The sequence below is a fragment of the Cnephaeus nilssonii genome (genome assembly GCF_951640355.1).
Source record: "Cnephaeus nilssonii genome assembly, chromosome: 16".
NCBI lineage: Eukaryota > Metazoa > Chordata > Mammalia > Chiroptera > Vespertilionidae > Cnephaeus > Cnephaeus nilssonii.
In genome coordinates, this window is record NC_137087.1 from 53,857,014 (window position 1) to 53,882,131 (window position 25,118).

At 38.9% G+C, this 25,118-nt stretch overlaps 1 protein-coding gene across 2 annotated transcripts; it reads left to right on the plus strand.

The window, feature by feature from the left end:
- On the plus strand, window positions 1-24,956 carry TRUB1 (TruB pseudouridine synthase family member 1). Of its 2 annotated transcripts, none has more exons than XM_079792935.1 (8): window positions 1-261; window positions 3,488-3,586; window positions 6,136-6,191; window positions 12,592-12,673; window positions 17,319-17,391; window positions 18,112-18,251; window positions 21,332-21,388; window positions 22,141-24,956. In XM_079792935.1, the coding sequence occupies exons 1-8, from the start codon at window positions 21-23 to the stop codon at window positions 22,398-22,400; spliced, it is 1,008 nt and encodes a 335-aa protein (XP_079649061.1). In that variant the 5' UTR covers window positions 1-20; the 3' UTR covers window positions 22,401-24,956. The 2 variants fall into 2 exon arrangements, with proteins under 2 accessions (XP_079649061.1, XP_079649062.1); XM_079792936.1 differs by lacking the exon at window positions 1-261 and adding an exon at window positions 1,225-1,565.
- Window positions 24,957-25,118: the final 162 nt, after the last annotated feature.

The following is a 25,118-nucleotide window of genomic DNA, read 5'->3' on the forward strand; positions in this document are numbered from 1 at the left end:
CACACCAGGGTTACAAAAGCATGGCCTCTGCTGAGGCGGCGGCGTTGTCATTGTCGTCGTCTCTGGCAGCAGACTCAGCCCCAGTCCCTGAAACTGCAGGAACCGCTGCGGCCGCGGCCAGGATGGGGCCCGGAGCCAGGCTCTCCAAGGCCGCTTTGGCTACGAAGCTGCTGTCCCTGAGCGGCGTGTTCGCCGTGCACAAGCCCAAAGGGCCCACCTCAGCCGAGCTGCTGAATCGGCTGAAGGAGAAGCTGCTGGCAGGTACGGCAGCCCGGGTGGGGGCCAGGCGGAGAGCGGGAGCCTCGGAGAGCACCCTGGCTTCTGGCGCGTTCAAGGCTCCAGAGATGAAAGGAGAGGAAAGGGAGAACGGCCGCTGCGTTAGATCTGGACAGACCTCTGGGGGCATCTCGGGCTTGCACTCGAGCTCCTGTAGCCTAGTTGGCAGTTGTCTCTCTCAAGGGAACAAAACACAACAAAGCCCACGCGGACACCAATACACCCCGGCACTTGGCCGTGCACACCCATTTGCTGTAATCTGACCCTGGAGGAGTCAGGGTTTAGCTCACGTCGGGGAACGCCACCCAAAGGAAGCACTGACTCTATGCCTCCCAAGTTGCATGGAAGAGAATGTTGGAAATGCAGACACGTGTTACTTTTATTAACCAAGGTTTAATGCAGAGGTTTTCACATAGCGGGCATAAGAAGTACTTAAGAGTCCCTTGTGCAAGTACAGATGCCTAATCCTTGCCCTCCCCGAGCTGGTAATTCTGAGGACTGGGGTATTTTTAGGAAACTGTCTTTTTAAACGATTGCTCCAGGTAATTCTGGTGTCACTAGTCTGGGCGCCACATTTTGGGAACACTAACTATAACTTGGTCACTTCTCTAGGAACATTCTGTTTGTTTGTTTGCTTTGCCATATACACTGGTCGAACATTCGAAAAGCCTGAAGGTTCTCTCAGTTCATCTGCCTCGTAGATCATTTCAGACAGTGGCATCAAGGAACCTTAGCTATTTACTGGACACCCACAGTAAACCCGATCTGTGTTAGCCTGTAGGGATGTGCAGGTGAAAGGTAACTGTCTCATCCCTTAACTGGGCTGGTAGCCTCGTCATTTCTGCAGCCTTTGGTGGTAAAACGATTTAGCTAGATATGTAAGGCCTTCCAGACTTTGGTCCTGGCCTGTCTTTTCATTCAACCAGTGCAGGAACTAACTGTCTCACATCGTCTAGTATCCCCTGGCAAACTTGACACTTTTGTTTAAATGCAAAAAACAAATTATCCTGCTAAGACCTTGTTCGTTGAAACATACACATACAGATTTAAATGTTTATTGGCAATAGGTACCCTCTTGCAGGTGTTTCATTCCAGTCTTATACCTACTCCTTCTTTTGTTAAACTGTCCTTATACTTTTGTTACCTGTAGGGCTGGGTGACAAAGGAGATGTTGAAAGAAGGAATTGCATCAAGGGCAAGCTTTGTGGAGTTGTTTCCTTTCAGCAGAATTGCTGCATTCATTTGGCCCGACTTGTTAGCTAAACTGAAGGCTTTTCTTGACCCTCAAGGTAATGAATACCATTCTTTTTCTTTGACAGATTTCTGATAGGATCAAAGCCATATCCTGGCTTTCTGGTTAATCTGCCTCCACGAACTGAAGTTTCTTCTTGAAACTTGGTTAGAACTGATGTGTCAGGGCATTGCTGGATGTGTCCGTGGCTTCTGCTGGAAGCTGCTCACTCAGATACAGACATTCTCATTGCTACGCTCCATTTCTGTATTGCTGGTGATTGGCCTCTTCTGGATTTATATTAGCTACACCAAGCCTTCCCAAAAGCATTTCTGACTGGCTGTTGTAATTACCTGGGACGGTTCTTAAAGGGACAGATTCCAGGGCACCATAATCTAATGCCAGCCGGTTTGACAACCCCAGTCAGTGGTCATGACCTCTATGTATTAACATCCCTTTCCTTTCCTTACGTTGATTCATGTCACACTAAAATCCCTGCTCTTCTTTGTCTGTTTGAATCTTTCACGGCCCGAACATCAGAATTTTATGGCTAGAAAAGACCTTACTAAATAGTCATCCATGAATGATACCAGTGGGGTGAACCAAACTCCAATAGAGTAGAGTGGTATGTCTTCAAACTTGAAAGGGGTAAATTAGGACACAGGAGGAAGACAGTAAATTTATAGGCCTTTCTACTCCAAGGAATGTCAAGCTGAAAAGAGAAAGAGTTCCCCAAAAGGTTTCTATAAACCAGTGCTTCTCAACCTTTCTAATGCTGCGACCCTTTAATACAGTTCCTCATGTTGTGGTGACCCCTAACCATAAAATTATTTTTGTTGCTACTTCATAACTAATTTTGCTACTGTTAATGAATCGTAATGTAAATATCTGTGTTTTCTGATGGTTGCGACCCACAGGTTGAGAACCGCTAGCAGGGTCGCCTTTTCCATTTTTTATTTTTTGTGTGTGTGTGTGCTCTCTCTTTATTTTCTTTTGCTGTGTCTTCTATCTTCTTGGTGTCAGTGGTGATAAGGAAGGCTGGCCGGCTTAGGTGGTGGGGATCAATACAGCTGTTCCTGCTCCTCTCCTTGCTTATTTGAAGTCCAGGAGCCAGTATTCTTTCAATACATTCTTACACGCCATGATAATAACAACAACTACCTACAGGTAGAGTGTTTTGCCATTTCCAAAGCACTTTCAGATAACATTATTTCACTTTATCTTTACAGAAGAATATGAGATAGACCAGCTGGGCATCCTCTTTTTTGTTGCTCTTTTTATTTTTCTTTTGGAATCTTCTTTTTAAGAAAATACTTTTATTGATTTTTTTGAGAGAAAGGGGAAGGGGGAGAGAGAGAAAAAAAAACATCGGTTGGCTGCCTCCTGTATGCCCCCCACCTGGGATTGAACCCCGGGGAACTAACTACCTTTTGATACATGACACAACGCCCAACCAACTGAACTACACCTGCCAGGACTACCCACTTTTAAAAAATAGAATCTTTTCCTGATGAGAAAATGAATCCTAGTTTCTAGATCACTGATTTGGGAATACCATAATTTTTGTAATTTAGGGAGTATCTCTACATTTTTAAATCTTTTTTTTTTTTTTTGCTAGTAATGTTGTCATAATCTAAATATGTTAAGTTTATATAACACTTTTTATTTGTTTTAACCCTTTGCACTCGCTTGCTTTTTTCTCGATTCCTTTATTCTACTCGGGATTTAATTTTTTAAATACCCCAGATTTTACAAAGCGCGGCAGTAGAATAAAAAACTGGAGTTTCTTTTCATACAAATTTATTTATTTGGATTGTTTTATATTTCAAATTATTGATACATTCAATAACCGTCACACTCGACATCCGAGTGCAAAAGGTTAAATACTCCCTCTACCCTCACCCTCCCATATTTGTGAAGATGCTACTTCATTTGCTTCGGTCTTGGTAATTACCTTTTTCACCCCATTTACTCTCACAGAAGCGGGAATGCCTTCTCCAGAATGGGCCAAGAGGAAAAAGCAGACTTTGAAAATTGGGCATGGCGGGACGCTAGACAGTGCAGCCCGAGGAGTTCTGGGTAAGAGATGTGGATGGAAGTTTAATATCCCTGTCACTAAATAAGAAGTAAATATGGATTGAGAACAGATGAGATAAAGATAAGACAGAGCCGGGCCATTTTCAGTCCACTTTGCATATTTCAGAGCGACTGGCCTTCCCAGATTCAGCTGACAGGCTGTCTCCCACATGTGAAGCCTGCCCACTTGCTTTTCTGTGCTGCCGATGTAAAACTTCATGCTGGCCTTTGTTTCTGTTAACTCACCGGGCTGAAAACAGGTCTTTTTATTTCTGTGCCTACACAACAGACACAACAGAAATGGGAATATGATTTTTTTGATCGATTGAATGGGGGAAAGTTGAATACAATTTTTGTCCAGCAAACTGTCCCTTGAATGAAAGCTGCTTGGTTGGCTGGGTTTCAACTCCAGGTAACTTTTCTACGTACCACTTCTGGATTGATCTTCCTAAAATTCTACTTTCCCTGACCACCGGACTTCTACGGGCCTTGGTTTACTTGGGTACAAAATGAGAGGGTTAAGCTGGGTGACGCTAAGATGCCTTCTTGGTTCGGGTTTTATTGTTCTGGATGATGGACCCAGCAGAGAAATCAGTTCGGCATTCTGCTCCCAAGACCCCCTGCACTCTGATTGATAAACCCACTGTGCCCGTCCTTGCATCTTTAGAACATGCCCCTCTCTTCTCTGTGTTCACATCCTGGACATCCCTGTTTGAAATGCTTGAATGAAGTGTTCTCTGGCCCTGTCAGCCATTTACAGTGCAACTTCCTTTACCTCCTTACAGCAGTTGTTGTCTCTGTTCATTTTGACATTTAATCATAGTCTGTCATACTGTTATTTAGTGTTATTCACTCATTGATTCAGGCAACTTTTTTTGGGGGAGCACTTGTGATTTCCCTTGTCTGCATTTTACTTTCCCAATAAGATTATAAGCTTTTTCAGAGTCCGAAAATGTGCTATTCCATTCGAAGTCTTCTTCTTGGGACCGTGCTCATAGTAGCTGCTTAAGAAATACTTTTGGAGATTCTTGAATGGAACAAATTGCATTGAGTCTTTGTTGTTATTATTATTATACGAAGTTTTTGCCTCAGCAATAGCAGCTACCATCTGAAGAGTAGTATGCTCCACAGAGCATATCGGAGGCAGACAGTTGTTATCTTAGTCCTGAAACCAATATTACTCTTATCATGGATGCTTAAAGGGGGTTGAGATAGACTTGATGAAGGAGTTGGGATTTGAGCTGGGTTCCCAAGGGTGGACTTTGAATACTTTGCTTAGGAGTTGGTACTGTAAGCCTTGGGACCCTATTGAGGATTGTTGGGGTAGGGGGAGGCTTTGTAGTGTACAATATAGGTTTTCAGAAATGGTGGGAATTGGTAGAGGAATGGGTAGGATGGAGGAGTCAGGTGTGCAGTGGTTTAGGCAGATTTAGGCTGGTGGCAGGCAGTGGGAAGAAAGCCTGGATGAGGAAGGTGGGAAGGAGGATGAAAAGGAACAGCCAGTCTGACTTGAATTTTAACTAGTTGTGAGATGCGGGGCAAAGTTCTCAGTCTATATTTCAACTTTTTTATCCATAAAAGATAATTGCATTACCTTTTAGGTTTGTTATAAGGATTAAATGAGCTAATGAATGGAAAGCATTTAAAGTGGAATTTGATAAATGCTAAACTCAATGAGTGGTATGCTATAAATATTCATGATAACTCAGCTTGCCAATCATTTCTCCTTTTTACTTCTTGTTATTTTGAATTGTGGTGGTTATATTGTGTTCTTATACAAAATTGTATCCATTGATGAGAAATATGTCAATTTTTACGAACATTTGCTCACTGTTTAGTGAAGAAATGATTATATCCTGTTATGCTCGACTAGTGAAATGTGTTATCATGTGGTTAAATAATGTTTGCCAGCGAAGAGACAGGTGGGCCGTTGTTGTACTTTATAGATGGTCTATGTGAGCATACATTCTCCAGGCTCTCGTTTACCACGTGTTCTTCTTTGCGCTGGGTTGATTTGTTAATGATTCTGTTTTCTTGATTGTATAAAGCTGGGCAGTAATCGTCTTTAAATGGTTCATTAGCTATGATGATAGCTTTTGCTTAGTTTAATAATGAACTCTGTCAAACGACTGTCATACCATGGCTAATTGTACCATGTATTTTTCACCGATTCCCGTATAAAATTCCAGTGAATCCTTTAAGATTTTTCTAAGACTTGTTATTATGTAAATGACCTGGTTAAGGTTTCTACCATATTTTACACTTTGAGAAAGAAACACCCCCCCCCCCTCTCTCTCTCTCTCCTTCCTTCCCTCCCTCTCTCTCTCTATCCCTCTCTCTCTCTATCCTTCTTCCATTCCCTCCTCAGAATTTCTTAGCTGCATGACAAGTTCAATGGGTTGGAGTATTGGAAGTCCTCAATTTATGCTAAATATATGTTCTTCCCAACTTTACATTATGTATGCCAGGAAATTATGACCAGAATATGTAGATATTTTAAAAACCTACTTTTCATAATAGAGTGTCCTAATATTTCTTTCTTTGATTTGTAGTGATTGGAATTGGAAGGGGAACAAAAATGTTGACCAGCATGTTGTCAGGATCCAAGGTAAGAATACTGAAATAGTTCTGGTTTTCTTTTTACCTTGAATATTTTCCTCAATGACCATGTGTTGGATTTTATCGAGTAAAAAATAAACTGTACAAATTGCATGAGTGGGTGTCGATCCTGAGTATTCCTCACAGTGTCTACAATCATACCTGAGAATTAAAAATATCAAGACTATAAATTGGAAATCCAAGATTGAAAAACAAATTTGATCGATAAAAGCAAAAACTCTGCTGTGCCCATATTTTTAAAAAATCATATCTATTTTTTATATAATTACATTTATTAGATGCAAGGGAACTTATCATAAATTCTATTGGCAGATTTAATAAACCTTGGAATTTTTATAGAAACAATACCATTTTATAAAAGGTGCACTTTTCAACAAACACATGCTTTGTTCAGTGGTTGCAAATGTTTGCTGAAGAAAAGAATTTGGCTTCTTTAAGATGCTAAGTTACATCATTCACCTATTAGAGTAACCTTGACTTTTTTGAGGCTCTTGAAAGGAGGGAGAAGAGGGACTGTGCAGTGTTGAGGGAGTGGCCTGCTTCAGGCCTTCAGTGAGGAACCCTCAGGAGGAAACAGCGGGGTGAAGGAGAGTGAAACGAGATGTCAAAGTGGTTAACCTTTCTGGGCCTCTCAGGTTTTCCTCAGGAAAAATGGTTTGATCCTCTCTCGGGTCTCTTCCAGTTCTAAGAGATAATACCCTCTGTGTTGGATTAGTCACTAGGTTATAACAGTTGGGGCTAAGGACCAGTGAAAATGCCTATGAGAGGACCGTCAATATGCCCTTAGGTAGAGAAGAATTTCAGCAAGTTCCTGGACTAAGCTTTTTGTGTTAAAACCCTCGCTCTGAGTGGGATATAAATAGTTGGTAAAGTGATTTTTGTCTAAATTGTTTTGTCTAATTTGTTAAAAAAAAAAAAAGGTGGTAAAAGACTGTTTAAAATTGTTTTTCAATTCATTGCAGACCGATTGATGGCTTTTGTAAAATGTAATTAAAGTGTTACAGCATTGTCACATTGCTGAATAAATTTCTAAACGCCTTCATTTTCTGAAATTAACCTTGTCATGGACATAGGATCTTGGACCACACTTTGAGTGGCCATGATCTAAGTTAGCTTTTCTTAAAAATAAAAAGCCCTGGAGAGTGTAATGCCTTTGACATTACATTTTAGTTACCAACTCTCATAAAACCTGTCTCTTTCCGTTGAAATGGATCTTAACGCCTTAGATAAACGGAAGAATTCAGTGTTGCTTGCTCTGCAATCTTCAGAATGTCAGTGTGGAAAAGGCACAGAATGCAAACATTGTTTCAGAATGCAGGAGTTCGACTGTTTTACAGTAAATATGTACAATGTGCTTAATAGTGACACACACAGCTTAGAATCTGTTTCTGATAAATGTGTGTGTGTGTTTTGCCAGTTGCTTAATATTTGTTTGTTAACTCTAAACTATAAGCAATAGTAATTTTGATATAGAATAATGGATGACTTTTATTTTCTTTTTTGTTATGATTTGGTATTTTCCAAAATCTTTACAATAAACAAGTGACTTTTATAATAACAAAAAAAGATGTATTTACATTAAGGAATTTGTTTGGGTTTTCCCCAGATAAAATATTTTGAGTTCATTGGAATATTTATTATCCACCCTCAACCACAAGTATGCAAAACACATTATATGTTATGGAAAGGTTTTACATGTAAATTCCAGGCATATTTCCAGAAATATGATGACTGGAAATGTAAATACATTGTTGGCTCTGGCTTAAGCTTTATTTGTCACACACCATTTTGGTATTGAACTAGGAAAGCTGAATGTCATAGAGTGAAATCACTAGTCCTCAGTAATTTAAATGGAAAATCCCAGGTGCCTCTCCTCACAGAAACCTGGTTCTTGGGTGCTTCGCATTTCAAAAGTAGGATTATTAACTCATTAGCTATTTTTATTTTTTATACTTTGAATTTTAGATTGTGTATGTGTTGAACTATTAAGTCATTTGAATTTTATCTTTAACTTTGTTGAAGATTATATTTTTCTCAAAAGCAGTTAAAAACTGTTAATGCATTTTTAAAAATAGATTTCGGAAGGAATCTTAGAGATCCTCATATTCAGGGGCTTTCAAAACATTTTTGACCAAGACCCAGAGTAAGAAGTTCATTTGACATCATGACCCTATATACACATACATGTATAAAAAATTTTATTAAACAACTTTAACCGGATATCAGGCTGCTCCTATATCTATGTGGGGATGCACCATAGTAGTAGCTGTAGGCAAAGCCAGCATTTCTCAGGAGGCAGCTTATATCTCCTCCAACAGCTGAACAAGTGTGATGGTTGGGGTATACACACTTTCCCACCCTGGATGTGCTCAAGGACAGCAATGTACCCCAGGTATACAGTAGCATTTTTAGGGTAACCAGTCAGTGTCAACTCTGAATGTGACTTGAATAATGCTCCTGTGAAGCGTAGCCGGCTCTCTAAGATCTAAGCATGGCTACCCACTTAATCAACTTGGTCCAGTTTGTACCTTTCCTTCACCCTCTTGTTAATACTCATGCATTTCATTGGTACTATACTGAAAGTTTTGAAGGGCTTACACTTGTGAACTGTACAAAAGCACTCCTTTTTTAATGAAGGCATTCAAACCCACATGTTTTTGGTTTGGTAGTGTTTTTGTTTTTTTTAAGTGTTCTTTCTCACTCTAAATAATATCCCTTTGTTTGTGAAACTTTGAATCACAGGCTTTCAAATTCAAACTTCAGAAAAAGCAGTGCCTCGTTGAGATGGAAATAATTATGTACACTCTCTGTAATACAAACATATTCCTTTCTTCTGATGAGTTCAGAAGCCGACTTGCTTTTCAAGTTGTCTAGTGGGGTTCAGGGAGCTGGAGGATGAGTGAAGCGGAGACTAGAGTAATGTTAGTATCAGCAAGGAGCCATGAATCCCAGAGCACACGGTTCAGTGGAAACTTTAAAAATTCTACAGGCCCTCCATTTGTTTTATTGTGGTGGAATTAGGCTGTAGTGAATTCATTCACAGAATTCACACTTTCCAGGTATACATCATAGAGCATAAACAGCTCTAAAACCCTGTCTCCGTGTAGAATTTAGGCCAGTGAAAAATACTTTAGACCCCATAGCACAGAAAGGTGGGGTTGTGTATATACATTCCCAGATAGTTTTTCTCCTACCCCATAACTTCTTGGTTGTGTTTCAGCTGAAAGCGTAACTGGGTGGGTTTTTCTAAGTAGTTTGTAAATTATTGAGCAGAATTGGAAGGTAATTATTGCTCATTGCCAAGACAAGGGAAAGCTAGAAATCAGCTGTAACTTGATCAATAGGTCACAAAGCACGGTCCAGGGATTCTGGAGGCTTTTTTAGGGGTTCTTTAAAAGTCAAAGCTATTTCCATAGCTTTGCCTGTTTTACTTGCAATCTCCTAAGGACTCAGTGGAGTTTTTCGGAGGTCACCTGATGATCAATGATATCATGGCTCCGATGGCTAAAGGAATGTGTGCATGTGTATTGGTGTTTTAACATTTTTCACTTTTAATTCCTAATGCAGTAAATAATGATATGAAAAAAAAATTAGTCCAGCGTTTCTCAATAACTTTCGAGTGTAGACAGGGTTCTGAAATCACGGTGTTTGACAGCTGCTGGTTTAGGTATTATTTTCCCTAACAAGGCCAGTAACGTAGCCATATTCAGTATAACTGCAGAACCTGGAATGATTTGAAACTTGGCAGGTGCAATCGGGATGTCCAAAACCATGGGGAAATGGGAAGAATTGCACACATAGGAACTTGTCCAGCATGTAGGTGGGCTTTTCCATCTCGTAAGAAACACGGTAGAACAACAATGCAAAATCCAGGGTAATGGAGTTTACAATTTAGGAGGATGAGGATCCATATATAAAGTGTATTTGGAAAATAATGAACATCTGCAGATAATCATGTGCCCAGCAATATGGCACGAGAGCCCAGTAAGATAAACCACTGGGAGCATGCATTGCCATCCGTCATCACCGTCACACTGTTCCCTCTGGGGGTTCCCTTTATCCATGTCTTACCCCGTTACACTGTGACCTTCAAGAGGCAGGGGCCTCTTTAGTATATATCTTTATATCTCACCAAAGTACATAGGAGACTATTTTGTATATTTATAGCCCTTAAGAAACATGATTGAAGGAACATATTAGTAAATGAGTGAATATATGATGTGGATTTGATACAGACCTTCATTCTTTTTTGTAAGAAACTTGTATTGAGCCCCTACTCTTAACTGGGCTGTGGGGTTGGATGATTGGGAGTTGGAATGGATTAACAGGGCAACTCTGAAGGAGGTTTGAGCCTTAGAGAAGAGGGGGAGGTCAGGGCCAGGGAAGTACCATGTGCCAAGCCCTAGGACGCTCCTAGTCCAGAAACTGACGGGCAGTGAATACTTGGAAAGGCTCCTGGTTAAAACTGGTTACATAAGAGAATAGCACAAATATGAAATACGCTTCCTGATTGCATTGTGTTTTTCTTATTCAACTAGACAGATTATTAAGAAAAGATCAGAAAGCATTGTGTTGCTTTGCTGCTTCTTATAGGAACTCACTGTAACCAGATGAGTCACTCTAACGACTGTTATTGTGAATCATTTTACCTTTTCTTTTCTTTTTTTTAATATAGTAACAATAATAGTATTGTTTATTTATTATTTATTTTTTTATTGCTTACCAGGGCCAGGTACTGTTGTTCTAAACTCTGCTTCTTTTCAGGAGGTACTGTTGTTATCCCCATTTTAAGATAATGGAAACGAGGCTGTAATAGGAAAGACTACTTTAGCTTACGTTATGAATTGTGGTGGAGTGAGGGTTCGAACCTTTAAATTTGTGCTCTTCCCACTCCACCCTGCTGTACTTCTCCCTGTTTTATGCTTCATCAAAGGATTATTCCAAAATGGAGAAGCAGAAGTGGGGCATTTCAGCTGACGAGACTGAAGGTTTAGTTACAGGAAACTCATTTTTGTCAATATTAATAAAAAATTTAAAAGTCAGTTCAAATGCATTAGAACATTCCTTCCGTGTTGTATTTGTAAAAATAAATCTGAACTGAATAATAGAAGGTTATTTCATAGAGGGGCACGAGGCTGTTATAAACTGTCTGCTTGCTTATGAGGATTTGAAGTTTAATATTTTTTTTCATTTGTGTCTGGTCCATTTACTAGCATAATAAGCTTATTAATAAACTATATTTGAGCTTCCTCTTTTAAAAATTGCTCACATAGCCCTGGCTGGTGTCGCTCAGTTGGTTGGAGCATCGACCTGTACACTGAAAGGTTGCTGGGAGGCAACCGATAGATGTTTCCCTCTCACATTGATGCCTCTCTCTCTCTCTCTCTCTCTCTCTCTCTCTCTCTCTCTCTCTCTCTCTCTCTCTCTCTCCCCCTTTCTCTCTCCCTTTCCCTCTTCCTATCTCTTCTTCTTCCTCTCATCCTCCCTCCCTCCTTCCTCCCTTTCCCTCTCTCAAATCAATAAGCATGTCCTAGGATGAGGATTAAAAAAAAAAAATTGCTCACATAGCTACAGATTTTGCTTAGTGGGAATTTCCTGCCTTGCATTTTTCTCTCTATTCTATGTGATGCTCCAGTTAACATTTTAATTTGACCAAATGAGAAAAGTATAAAGACTATGTAGTCCAGTGAGTGTGCCCTGAAATGAGTAGTAAAACAGTCCTCGGTTAACTAAGAATGATCTAATTCTTTCCTTGTGAATAATGACCATTTCTTAGAAGTGACTTTTTTTCCTTTAAGGGAGCTACATAATTAGCTTTTCTTTAAATGCAAAATCAAGTTACAAAGATTAGTCTTAGTATTTCATATAAGAAGTAGTAAATTGATTTATTTTAAAATTAACTGTAATTGTATGTGTGGTAAAATTGTTGACTTGTGATGGCCATGTACGAGTGTATTATACCATTCTCTTAAGTATATATGAAAATTTTCCTTCCCAACCAAAACTAGTTTTAGAAATCTTGGTGCAATAATAGGCCATTTAGCGGCTGGGGAGAGGTCAATGGGGGGAAAAGGGAGACATATGTAATACTTTAAACAATAAAGAATTTAAATTTAAAAAAAATAGGCCATTTATAAGCCACAGTTATTGATAAAGTCAGGTTTTTCTTTGTCATGTCAGCTGGTGTGGGAAGTTTGCTAATGTTCTCCAACTTACACATGTACTTCCCACATATCAAAAACTAACAAAACGCTTGCAGTCTATTATTTTTGCCTTTATTTTTGTATCAAGCTGGTCATATTAGTAAAATTCTATATGACTTTCGGGACATGCATGACAGTTTTCTTTACCGTGATGGCCTTTGTTTCTCCCTGTTTCTCTTCCTCTAGAGGTATATAGCCATTGGAGAGCTGGGCAAAGCTACCGACACGCTGGATTCTACAGGGAAAGTAACAGAAGAAAAACCTTACGGTATGGCATTCATCTAAAGTACTCTTTTTTTTTAACATCTAGAAATTTTTGTGTGTGAATTCTGAATTCTCTAACTTGATACTGCTAGTGATTTTAGTTTCCAGTACATTTTTAAAAAAATGATTTGAAATGATTGTTTATTTGGTATGAGTTTGTTAATAAAGATTTATTATAATTGCCTCTTTTTCTATAGTCAGTTTTTATAATGTTCAGAATTCTTCCAGATAATTTCCTTTCTGAAAAACACGTGTTGCCAGGATTTAGGACATTTTTCCTAATAAATGAGAAACAAAGTAGAGAGGCTCTCCTGTTAGATGCTACCTGTGTCTTGCAGTTGTTTGTCTTATTTGTTTATCTATTTTACAGTTACTTCTTAGCTGTTGAGATAAATGCACCATGTTTATTGCTTTAAAACTAGTCATGTCTCTCTGCTTTTGGAGTACATAAAAAGATACGACAAAGGGAAAGCTGTTTCTCTGGAAATAAAGCATAACTCACTGAGCCCAGCTTAATTTTTCTACTATTCCTTTTTTTTTTTTACTACTTTAAGAAAGGATAGATAAATGAAATGGTTTCCTAGCAACTGTCCCAGTTCTCATGCTATTTATAATGCAGTAGTTTTGTACAGTCAGTTCACCTACGTTATTATGTCACCAATTGTGAGTTATATGTAGGCTGCCTGGGGTGTGTTTAATGTTATCACTCCTTACTTTACCTAAAGGCAATCCAGCACCTGGCTTCTCTGTACTTTTGTGTTGCGTGTCCTCACTATATATTTCCTATTACCCCAGTACTAAGACCAACCTCTTCCTCATTCATTTTATCTAAATTTTCAAATTTACTGGTATAAAGTTGTTTATATTTTTCATGATTTTTTAATTTGGAAATAATACCAAACTTAAAGAAAAGTTGCAAAGATAGAGCCATATTTTTGTAGTTTTCAGCATACAGATCTTTTACTTCTTAATAGCATTATTTTGATGCTGTTAAAATTGGATTTTTAAAGTTTTAAATTTCTGACAGTTCATTGCTAGAATATGAAAATGGAGTTGATTTTTGTATAATGGTCTTTTATCTTTCAACCTTGCTAAACTCGCTTATTAATTCTGGTCGCCTTTGTGTAGATTTGCTATTAGGGTGGGTGTAAAGTAGACCGTTTTTCAGGTCTAGATTAGCCTTCCTCCTGAGACAGGCTTTTCTAGGGTCTCCATTGAGTGCCTTGGGTATTCATCAGAGTTTCTTCATTCCGGATGGTTGGAATGCACACGTCTTTCAGCCTTGTGGGAGCTTTGGTACCAGTTCTTTGGTTAATTTTGTGGCAGCTCATGCTGTCTATATGTGCAGCTTGGAATTGAGCCAAGTCTCAGCTGGCGCCCTGTAGACATCTGTGTAGTTCTCTCCAACTCCAGCTGCCGCCGCTTCCCAGGGTCTGATTTCTGGTCGCGAGATCACAGTGCTTTGTTTGGGGGTTCCCTCCCCGCACCCCAGTTCCCTCCCCGCACCGCAGCTCCTCCAAGCTGGAGCAAGTGATGGTGGGCCTGGCCTTGCTCCCTTCCCTTCTCTCAGGGATGGCAGAGCTTGCTGCCCGGAGTCTGATGTTGCAAAGCAGCTGTTTATTGTATTTTCTTCCAGTTTAACAGCTGCTTATGGTGGCAGCGCTCTATCGTGGTCGAGTATCGTTTTGAACTCTTATCGTGTCGTTTTTTACTTCATAGTTCAATTAAGCACCATCATCTTGTAAGTTCACGGAAAGAGGTGCTACATTTTAAGCAAATAATAACATGTAACGTGATCTTGCATAAATTAATTTGATGCGAATGAGCTTTAAAAATTAACTTCAAATTAATACTGTCACATTGATGATTTATAAATTTGCTAGACAAAGAATAATTACCCACACCCTGCAGCACTTGAATCATACCCATCTCTTCTGCCAAATGGACTTCTCTGGGCTACTTATTGGATGTACTTGCTCTGGAAATTTTATTCTCCATTCCTTCTTAAATCCTATGGAGGTAGAGTCTTTATTTTTATATCATGGGGACAATTATTATTATTTGGATTCCAGCTGCTGCTTCCCAAGGTCTGATTTCTATTACCGAACAGAAACAGTGCTTTGTTTTAGATATAGCCAGCACACTTACTACATATTCATTTAGGAGAGAATATAATTTTTATTTATAATATTTATTATATTCACTTTTATACTAAAATATTATATTCACTTTTACTGCAAAATAACTTGCATAGGCTTTCTGTCTGGTGATTCAAACATTAGGTGAATGATTGGCCTAGTCACTTTTAATTCCCTTTAGACCTTGGAATCTACTATTTCACAGCAACTTAAATGCAGCAAGACTATCTTGAGTGCCATTGCAGTTGTGTACATTATATAGAGAAGAAAAGCTGTCTTTGGGAGCTTAGAATTTCATTGTTGAGTTCATACCTGTGTTGTGTGTGTGTGTGTGTGTGTGTGTGTGTGTGTGTGTGCGCGCGTGCGCGCCCGCACATAACAGTTTAAAATCGTGTATGATTAATTGCAGAATAAACAACACAACCCATAAAAATGCCTGGGATGTTAAGTCAGAGAAAGACACGGGGCAGAAGTAGAATGAGAAGGAGCACATCTTGTCATCTTGTGTGGGGGAAGGCCAGTAAAAGAGCCATCCAAACAGGACAAAGGAGGACGCATTAGCAGGAATGTCAGTAAAGAGTCCAGCCTCGCAGTGAAAGCTGTTTGGTCTTATTTTTTTTAATGTGAGGCTAAGTTATGAACTATTGCAATTTTATCAACAATGGCATTTCTTTCTGCTATTGCCAGCATGGTGTCTAGAGTTGGAAGTTTTGCAAAACTAAGGTGCCACCAGTAATTACGTTTTAATGTTGCAGTAGAGTAAAATTTTAATGGAAAAATCCTCATTCGTATCATGAGCTACGACTGTTTGAAAAACAGGATGAACGGAATAGCCTTATGAGGTCTGCCTTTTTGGAGCAGCGAGGTGTTGGAGAAATTCTTTTCAGTTCTGTCGCTCGTCTCTGTTTGAGTCTATAGTAGATTCTGGTCCTTTGTTCCTTTTGAGCTTGGAAGGATCAAGGTCACAGTGAGGTTAAGACTGTCTTGCTGTGTTGGTATTGAATCTTGCTCTCCTTTCATTTTTATTCTGGTGTTAGAACAGTAATTCAAAGTGGATTAATTATTTTTTGTTAATATTGTTTAAATAAAGTAAAAAATAACAAGTTTATACCAGAAAAATAATTTAGATTTCCTACAAAGTGAAAACAAAGCACTGTAATTTCTTTCCATTATCTATGACCTAAGTTTTAGAATACGTCTATAATTTAGTGTGTTATTGACTATGAAATCTGTAAGAATGAAAATCCCAAATACTGAATTTCAGTGTGTAATAATTTTCAGTTGCAGAAATGTACATTAATAGTGCATCATTTTGGTTGAAAGTATCAAACAAGCTGAAAATATGACTGTGATATATTTATTTTTAAAATTTAGAGTTATTCATTTATTTTAAAATTTATCTCTATTGTTGAAAGTATCACAGATGTCCTGTCTCTCCTCCCCCCATTGACCCTCTCCATCCTGACCCCCTCCTCCCCAGGCCTTCACCACGCTATTGTCTGTGTCCATGGGTTATGCATATATGCCTATAAGTTCTTTGGTATATTGAAAGCTTTATTTATGTCTTCATTCAGATTTTCTAAAATCGTTGTTTAAAAAATGCTTAGTAATCATGCTAAAAGTCTTTGGTATGTATATTTTCTTTTTGCCCTGGCTTATTTTTGAGGCAAAAGTTAGACTCCTGATTGAGAGTATTCACTCAGAGGGAAGGTAGGAGAGGGTGGGGGTAAGGGGGAGAGATCAACCAAAGGACTTGTGTGCATGCATATAAGCCTAACCAATGGACACAGACACCAGGAGAGGGGGGGGCATGAGTGGGGGGTGGAGGGCAATGGGGGGATAAGGACACATATGTAATATCTTAATCAATAAAGAAAAATTAAAAAAAAAGAACAGATTACAAGAGCAATGAAGGGAGGAAAGGAGACTGATAAATACAGCTTTGCTGGGGGACAGAATTCAGTGTGAGTGTATAAAATGTGTATCATGCCATAGAACTGTTTTGAAATCTATTCAATACAATTTTAAATGTTTGATATTTGATATCTTCAATTCTGCATTAAGTTACTTACAATATTTGATGCCTGGAGAAACGTAGAAGATAACTTATGGGTTTTTTCCTACTTTCTGACCACCTCGTTTTTGGTCACTGCAGGACCATTTCTGTAGCTAATGCAATATTTCCTAAGTTCCTCTAAAGGCCATAGTAAGAACCAACTAAATACATTTATATAATTGAATCATTTTTATTGGAGAAAATAAATGGAAGCGAAGGAAATTTGATTTTAATATTAGACAATATAAGACTTCCTTCCCCTTTTACCTCATGAATGTGTAATTTATTCATTTTAACAAGGTAGGATTTGCTGATAAAACATACACTATAGTATATGCTTTTGTCGGAAAAAATTGTAATGAATTTTCAGAGCTTTTGGTGCTGTGCAAATAGCACATGTACTTCTGTGGTTGTCTTAGTGTCACTTTTTTGTTCTTGTTGTTCACTTTTGGCAGATCAAATAACACAAGAAGATATTGAAGGCATTTTACAGAAATTTACTGGGAATATAATGCAGGTACCTCCCCTGTAAGTTCAGTTATTAAATTTGAGTAAATGTTTAGCTTTATTTTTCAATGGTTGACATCACTTTAATTTTAAAAAAAAATTGCTTTTTTAAAAATGTATGGTGAGACAGGTTTTAAACTTGGCATAGCAAATGATAATTTTGCCTCCAAGGTAAAGACTTAAACATTTCAGCAGGCAATGAATAAACATTGTTTTGGATCATTATTGTTGAAATAAATTAAACATTTGTATTCACAAGAACTGTTTTCTTCTCTGTGATTGTTCCAAGGATTTTGTAGTCTAATAAAATTGTATCTCACACGGCTAAGATCTGTTGAGTAGATTACTCGCTTATTTGTTTTTCAGGAACATTTTGATAACTTCTATGTGAAAATGAATATTATTGGAATGGAAATTGCTTCAAGGGAATATAGCTGAGATCCTTGTGACCAGAGGCCTTGTGCCCTTAACCCAGAATGAGGTCTAGTGAGGACGTGACCAGACCACCTCCAGGAAGAGGGTGAAAGAATAGAATTGACAAGATTGCTTATTGGGCGCCAGACTGAGTCCTGTTTGTCTCAAAGATATTTAGGAGCTTTATTCCCCTTGTGGAGTAGATTAGAAGAAATAACCAGTTCATTTTTCTTAGAAGGACTTTCAGTTTAAAGGGCCGCTAGCCATCCTCTCCATGCTGTAATCTGGAATTAAATTGTCATTCTTTTCTTAATTCTTCTTTGTAAGCTATTCTGCATTAAAGAAAGATGGACAGAGACTTTCCACTTTGATGAAGCGAGGGGAAATAGTAGAAGCAAAACCTGCCAGGCCAGTTACTGTATACAGTATCTCCCTTCAAAAATTCCAGCCACCATTTTTCACATTAGGTAAGACAGAGAAATTCAAAATCATTTGTATGTACGTGTACCTTTATTTTGTATTTGGCTACTTTTGTGTGATATAATGGATCCCTAGGATATTGGGGAGTTTTAAAATTCAAATTTATGGAAGGTTAGGATTTGTTAATACACTTTGATAACACATTTAATGAGGAAACCTACAGCTGGAGGTTCAGAAATACCTTTCTAAGTAGACTTTTTTATATATTGTATTATATTATCCTATCTAATAAAAGAATAATATGCAAATTGACCATCACTCCAATACACAATATGGCTGCCCCCATGTGGTCAAAGATCCTGCCCCCATGTGGACACAAGATGGCTACCACAAGATGGCCAGCAGGGGAGGGCAGTTGGGGGGGACCAGGCCTGCAAGGGAGGGCAGTTGTTGGAGATCAGGCCATCAGGGGAGGGCAGTTGCGAGGGACCAGGCCTGTAAGGGAGGGCAGTTGGGGGCGATAAAGCCTGCAGGGGAGGGCAGTTAGGGGTGACCAGGCTGGTAGAGGAGGGCAGTTGGGGGCGACCGGGCCTGCAGGAGAGGGAAGTTGGGGGTGACGGGGCCTGCAGGGGAGGGAAGTTGGGGGTGACTGGGCCTGCAGGGAAGGGCAGTTGGGAGGGACCCAGGCCTGCAGGGGAGAGCAGTTGGGGGCTGGGCCAGGCCTGCAAGGGAGGACAGTTGGGGGTGATCAAGCCTGCAAGGGAGGGCAGTTGGCGGGGGGCGGGGGGGGAACCAGATCAGCAGGGGAGAGCAGTTAGGGGTGATGAGGCTGGCAGGGGAAGGCAGTTAGGGGTGACCAGGCCTGCAAGGGAGGGCAGTTGGGGGGAACTAGGCCTGCAGGGGAGGGCAGTTTGGGGGGACCCAGGCCTGCAGGGGAGGGCAGTTGGGGGCGGGGGACCAGACCAGTAGGGGAGAGCAGTTAGGGGTAATGAGGCTGGCAGGGGAGGGCAGTTAGGGGTGACTGGGTCGGCAGGGGAGGGCAGTAGGGGGGGACCAGGCCTGCAGGGGAGGGCAGTTGGGGGGACCAGGCTGGCAGGGGAGGGCAGTTAGGGGTGATCAGGCCAGCAGGGGAGGGCAGTTAGGGGCAATGGGGCTGGCAGGGGAGCAGTTAGGCATCAATCAGGCTGGCAGGGGAGTGGTTAGGGGGTGATCAGGCTTGCAGGCAGAAGCGGTTAGGGGCAATCAGGAAGGCAGGCAGGCGAGCAGTTGGGAGCCAGCAGTCCTGGATTGTGAGAGGGATGTCCGACTGCCCGTTTAGGCCCGATCCCAATGGGCAGTCGGACATCAAGGGGTCCCAGATTGGAGAGGTTGCAGGCTGGGCTGAGGAACACACACCCCCCATGCATGAATTTCGTGCACCAGGCCTGTCTATAAAGTTATAAGTAACATACCTTAGATCTCTATGGAGAAGAGTAGGTGAGTATATATTTTCAAAATTTAATGTTTTAAAATTGATTTTATGGATACTTGTTCCCCCATTTTGGCTAGTATCTGATAGTTTACCTTCAGTATAAAATCCATACTAATTTGTCCTCTTAAAGCATTTTTAGTTTTAGGACAAGACATCTAGGAGTGTTGTCATTTTTTTCACCTTCTTTGTTACCTGCAAGTAACTGTTAAAGATCATGGAAATAATGCATGAGGCAGAAATGTATTATTGGACACAGGGTACATTTTAATTCAGGATATCAATTTGAATTTATCTAATAAATTTAAAAACCAAAAAGTTTGTTTTGCTTGTTTGGAAATTTTATGATCTAGTTGCAGAAAGTGGTCACTAAAGCCCTGAACATACAAGGGCTGTAGTTTTGGATTCTTAGGCTTCCTCGAATCGAGCCTACTCTCTTAATTTCATGGCGCATACCAAATAGGACTCCTTTAATTTCCCCAGACCGTTTTTCCTGAACTTTGTTGCTTTAACGTGTTATCCGGCAGAGTGTGGTTTTTGTACAATTGAAAAAAGAAGTCACTCCTTTTCTTTAGTTTCCTGATTTTAAAATGTTTGACAAATAATGAGAAAAACACACTCATAGATATTTTGTTCCATTCCATGAAAATGCAGCAGCTGGTTGGCACAGGAGGTACTATCCATGAAAGTAAGAAAAACTCAGATTTTTCCGATGGCATTGACGCTGTAAATGCTTCAGTTTGTCCACTGGAGGTTGTGATAGGCCAAAAGCGTTGTCTTTGCACCAAAGCCAAAAATAGTGCATGAGTGTTGACCCATTTACATTTGATCTAGTGCTCATTTTTTATCTCAGCTCTGGCCCCCACCCTTGAGCTAATGGGAAAAAGTAAAGAATTAAACTCCCCAGGTAATAAGTTCTGATTAATTCCCTTAAATGGCTTTATTTGTATGATATGACTAGAAGCAGCTGGAATATAGCATGTTTTAAGGGTGAATAAAGATAATCCAGAGCCCTGCTCTTAACCAATAAACTTGTGTTATGCCGTGTTAAGAAGATGTTTAAATATGCATTTAGTTGTAGAACATTGTGTAATTTTAGTTATTTTATGATTTCTTTAGGAATATTTCCAAGAAAACACTTAAGAATGCTGAGCTCTCCGTGTAGTATATTACCCCAAACGTAGTCCCAAAAAAGGATTTTTGTTTGTTGTAATTGTTGAGAGTACGAATCTGAAACTATTTTTAAAATCTGCAGCTGATGATAGCAAAGCTGAGATGTCTAACCATTTCAAACCTATTAGATGAACAAGACATGGAAATCTGAAAATATTTTTTTAAATCCTCATCTCATGTTGCAAAGATGAGATTTCTACTTAAAACCTATTAAATGAACAAGGCTGAAGTATTAAGGTGGTATGACTTGCCAGTTAATTTAAAATGTGTTCATGAGTTTCTGCTGTTTGCTTTCTCCACGCTCTGACTTTTCAATCTCACAAACACATACGCTGCTGGATGAATAATTTATGTTTTAGCACATAAATATTTTATCACCCGATTGTTTGCATAGTGCATTTTTACATTTGTTTAGAGGCATCTTTTCTATGTAAAGTGGGTTTCATAGGAGGTTAGCAATTTACCATGTCACTGTTAACATTCCAGATGTTGAGTGTGGAGGCGGTTTTTATATCAGAAGCTTGGTCAATGACATTGGCAAAGGTAAGCATGAATGTATTATGAGTTATCATCTAGTGAGTAATATTCCTTTTTTGATGAGAAGAGGGAATTTCCTATTTGTCATAGCTTTGAGTGCTGGCGTTATGAACTGCGCTCTTGCTGCCTCCAGCTTCGGAAGCATTCGGGGTTTATGGCACATGATTATCAGCGTCGGCAGCTGCAGCGAAACATTTGTAATGAGAGAAAAGAGAGAGAGGGACAGAAAATGACGATGGGAATGATGAATGGAAGGAACAACATTTTTTTTCAAGTACAAAATATTTGAACCCAAAGTAGGGAGAAGAAAAAAAAGATGTATCCTTCCAGAAGTTATTTTCATTGGTACAAGTCAAGTGTTTTAAAAACTGGAAGCCACGGTCTTACAAAGAGCCAGGAAGTTGCAGTCCTGGCTCCAGTGTTTGCTGGCAGTTGTGACACTGGACAGGTCATATTACTTCTTCTGCCAAGTGAGAGTAATAGTTAGCTCATGGGGTTGCCTCGGGGGTCAAATGAGAAAAGCGTGTGTAAGTTCCTTGTGGACTTGAAAGCCGTTTATAAGGGGAGTTATTAAATAGTATTTTGCTATTGAATCGTTTCTGAATCCCAGGGTTTTGGTTCTCATGTCGGATTATTGCAACTTTACATTTGGAGTGATTTTGAGAGGTGTGAATCGAGTTCTTCTCTCATTTTCAAGTGTAGCCTGCGATGGGTGAGTGATTTATCCTGTGGGTTTCCTTTCCCCTCTGTTGCTGTAGAGCTCTCTTCCTGTGCCAATGTGCTGGAGCTCACCCGGACCAAACAGGGGCCCTTCACGCTGGAAGAGCACGCCCTTCCCGAAGACAGATGGACCATTGATGACATCGCACAGTCTCTGGAGCATTGCTCATCTCTTCTCCCAGCAGACCTGGCGCTTAAAAAACCAAAGCCCGAGGAGTCTCAGGAACACGGGTTGAGCTGTGAATATATAACTCTGAATGAGACGAAGGGAGAAGACGGTGAAAATAAGACGTGTTAAAATTGGCGTGGGTCATCATTTCCTGGTTGACATTTGAATCCCCTGTACACAATGACAAGCTACGGGCAAAGGACAAGTCTCCTCCCCCCCCCTTTTTTTTTTTGGCACGAAAGAAAAATGTCCATCATTTACAGTTTCGAGAAGGTACACTTTTATCTGCCTTGCAGTTGTTCAGTTCTTTGCCGTACCGTGGAATGTTCTTCTGGAATATTATTATGTGGTTAGATTGGATTCAGGAAAATCAGCTTTCTGATTTTGAACTTGCTTCAAAGTCTTCTCCTGTGAAAAAGCTGAACACATTTTCTAATCAGAGAAAAACGACATATGAGCTACATGCTTCTTTGTCATCACAAAAGTTAATGTCAATTAATGTTACTTTGACTTTATTTTGGCTCTGATGGCTCTGTTGTATTGAAATTCTTTCACTATGTTTGAAAAGGCTGTTATTTAACTCTATTTTTATGTTTTGGAGAGTTTGCCGTTATTAAGAACATTTCTTTGATAAGGATGCATTTATTTGGTAATAGCCATGTTTGTTTAGGTCTTGGACATTAATAAACTTTTAAAATAAATGTTTATAAATATACCAAATTATTGCTGCTACCACTTAAGGGATGTCAATACAGGACTAAATGTTTAAATTTGACTCTACCGTTAGTACACAGGATAGCCCAATGGTTTATATTTTGGGAGCTATGAGATCTTTTTCTGATATTTTTAACAGTTTACCACCCTGTACTATGTTACTAAATAACAGTTTTTTTAAAGTAAGGTATAGAATGTATCTTCCATTAAAAATGTTTTTATTCTTTAGTATTTATTTACACCTTTTGAAGGGCATTGTTTTTTAATTTGCTTTCAGATGATATAGCCTTTGAGATAGTCCCCATGCATTTCCAGCTAATCTCTTTTGCTCTAAATATTTAAAAAGTTATTCTCAAACATTTTCATTCAAATAGCCTATTGATGCCTGGCCAGTGTTGCTCAGTGGTTGAGCATCAATCTATGAACCAGAAGGTCATGGTTCAATTCCCCGCCAGGACACGAGTCCAGGTTGCAGGCTCAATCCCCGGTGCAGGGCATGCAGGATGCAGCCAATCAATGATTCTCTGTCATCATTGATGTTTCTATCTCTCTCTCCCTTCCTCTCTGAAATCAATGAAAATATATATTTTTAAAAAAAGACAAGTAGCCTACTGAAAATTTTCTCTCCCTTGTTAACAATTTTGAAAGCATAGTCACATTACAAAATAGCAGATTTCCTGTGTAATGAGAGTTTCATATTTTTGTTATGGAAAAACAATATATTATGCAGCCAGTCTGTAGAAATTAGAAATGTTTAAGTCCTGCTTCATTTATTCAATAAATATAGTTTCAAAAGGAGGAATCATTAAAAATTTTCATAACATAAGAATATCTTGATTTTTATGGATTGCATTTCTCTTAAGGTGGTTGCCTACTTGCAACCTCTAACTTGAAAATTTTCAATATGAAAACTAACATGATTTTCTTTATGGCTAACCTGTGAGAAACTCAATGTAAAAATGTATATGCTTCAGGAGAGCATTTTCATCACATTAGCCACATATTTTAAATGAAAATATTAAAAGTAATTCTTAGTATGACACAGAACATTATAAGGAAAAGAGTTTGATATCTCGAGGTATTAACCTAAAATGCCAAACACACACAGTTGTAAATTCAAAGTTTACAGTTTTATTTATTCCTATCTAGTGTCCTGCAGATTGTCAGCCGTAAGTGACAGTGGCTGCTCATCTGTTGGAATGGTACAGGTTAGGGTGTGTGTTCACGCACTGCAGTGAAGGTCCCAATAGAGGCATAAGGTCCCTAGAGAGGACATTTACAGGGGCATTTCTGTTCCACATCTCAACTTAAAAATTGACATGTATGATTTACTAATGGAGAAGAGTAGAGATTATTTGAATAGACAAGTGACTTTAAAATAGTAATGATCTTTTTCTTTTATATTGAAAACATTGAAGAAAATTGTGCCAAATGGGAAAATTCCCCATAATCCTCACCCTCCTGGTGCAGTAACTTCAGAACTTTAATTTTGTATTAGTATTTTCCCCTTTGTTTGCATAATTACAATCTTAAAATACCTATCACTTTTTAATTGGCTGGTTTTTTTTTTGCTTCATTTTATCGGATATGTAATTAGTTTTGATCATTATTATTTTAAACAAGACTTCATATTCAGTTTATTTAAACTATTTTCTATTACTGAACACTTAAGTTATTTTCAATTTTATTAGGATAAATTCCTGGGAGTGGGATTATTAAGTGGAATAATATGAACAATTTTATAATTCTTAATATGTTTGCCTTATTGCTTTCCCAAAGAGATGTAACATTTTAGTGTCGCCATTTCAACATTATTAGTTCACTAAAAGTTTACAGCTTTTTGGGTGGGGATTTGATATGTTGTTGCTGCTAATTTAGTAAGTATAAGAGAGAGTTTAAAATTGCTCTAATTTGCTTTTATGTGACTTTTCGTGTACCTTGTTCATTTTTATAAATAAATGTCTTATAGTTTCTTTATACATTTGTATGAGTTATTTATGCAGGTAATACTTGGTAGAAGTATTTTCATGGCCTGTGTGTTGTTTTTAAATTTTATTTCCATGTTTTAATTTTTGCTTAATAATTCTTCAGATTTCATAGTTGTCATATTTATGAGTATAAATGGTTAAAATT

Coding starts and splice junctions, on each gene's coding strand:
- TRUB1 (XM_079792935.1), top strand. CDS start 21: ATGGCCTCTGCTGAGGCGGCGGCGTTGTCATTGTCGTCGTCTCTGGCA. Junction 3,587..6,135: donor TGCAGCCCGAGGAGTTCTGG/GTAAGAGATGTG, acceptor TTTGATTTGTAG/TGATTGGAATTGGAAGGGGA. Junction 12,674..17,318: donor AACAGAAGAAAAACCTTACG/GTATGGCATTCA, acceptor CACTTTTGGCAG/ATCAAATAACACAAGAAGAT.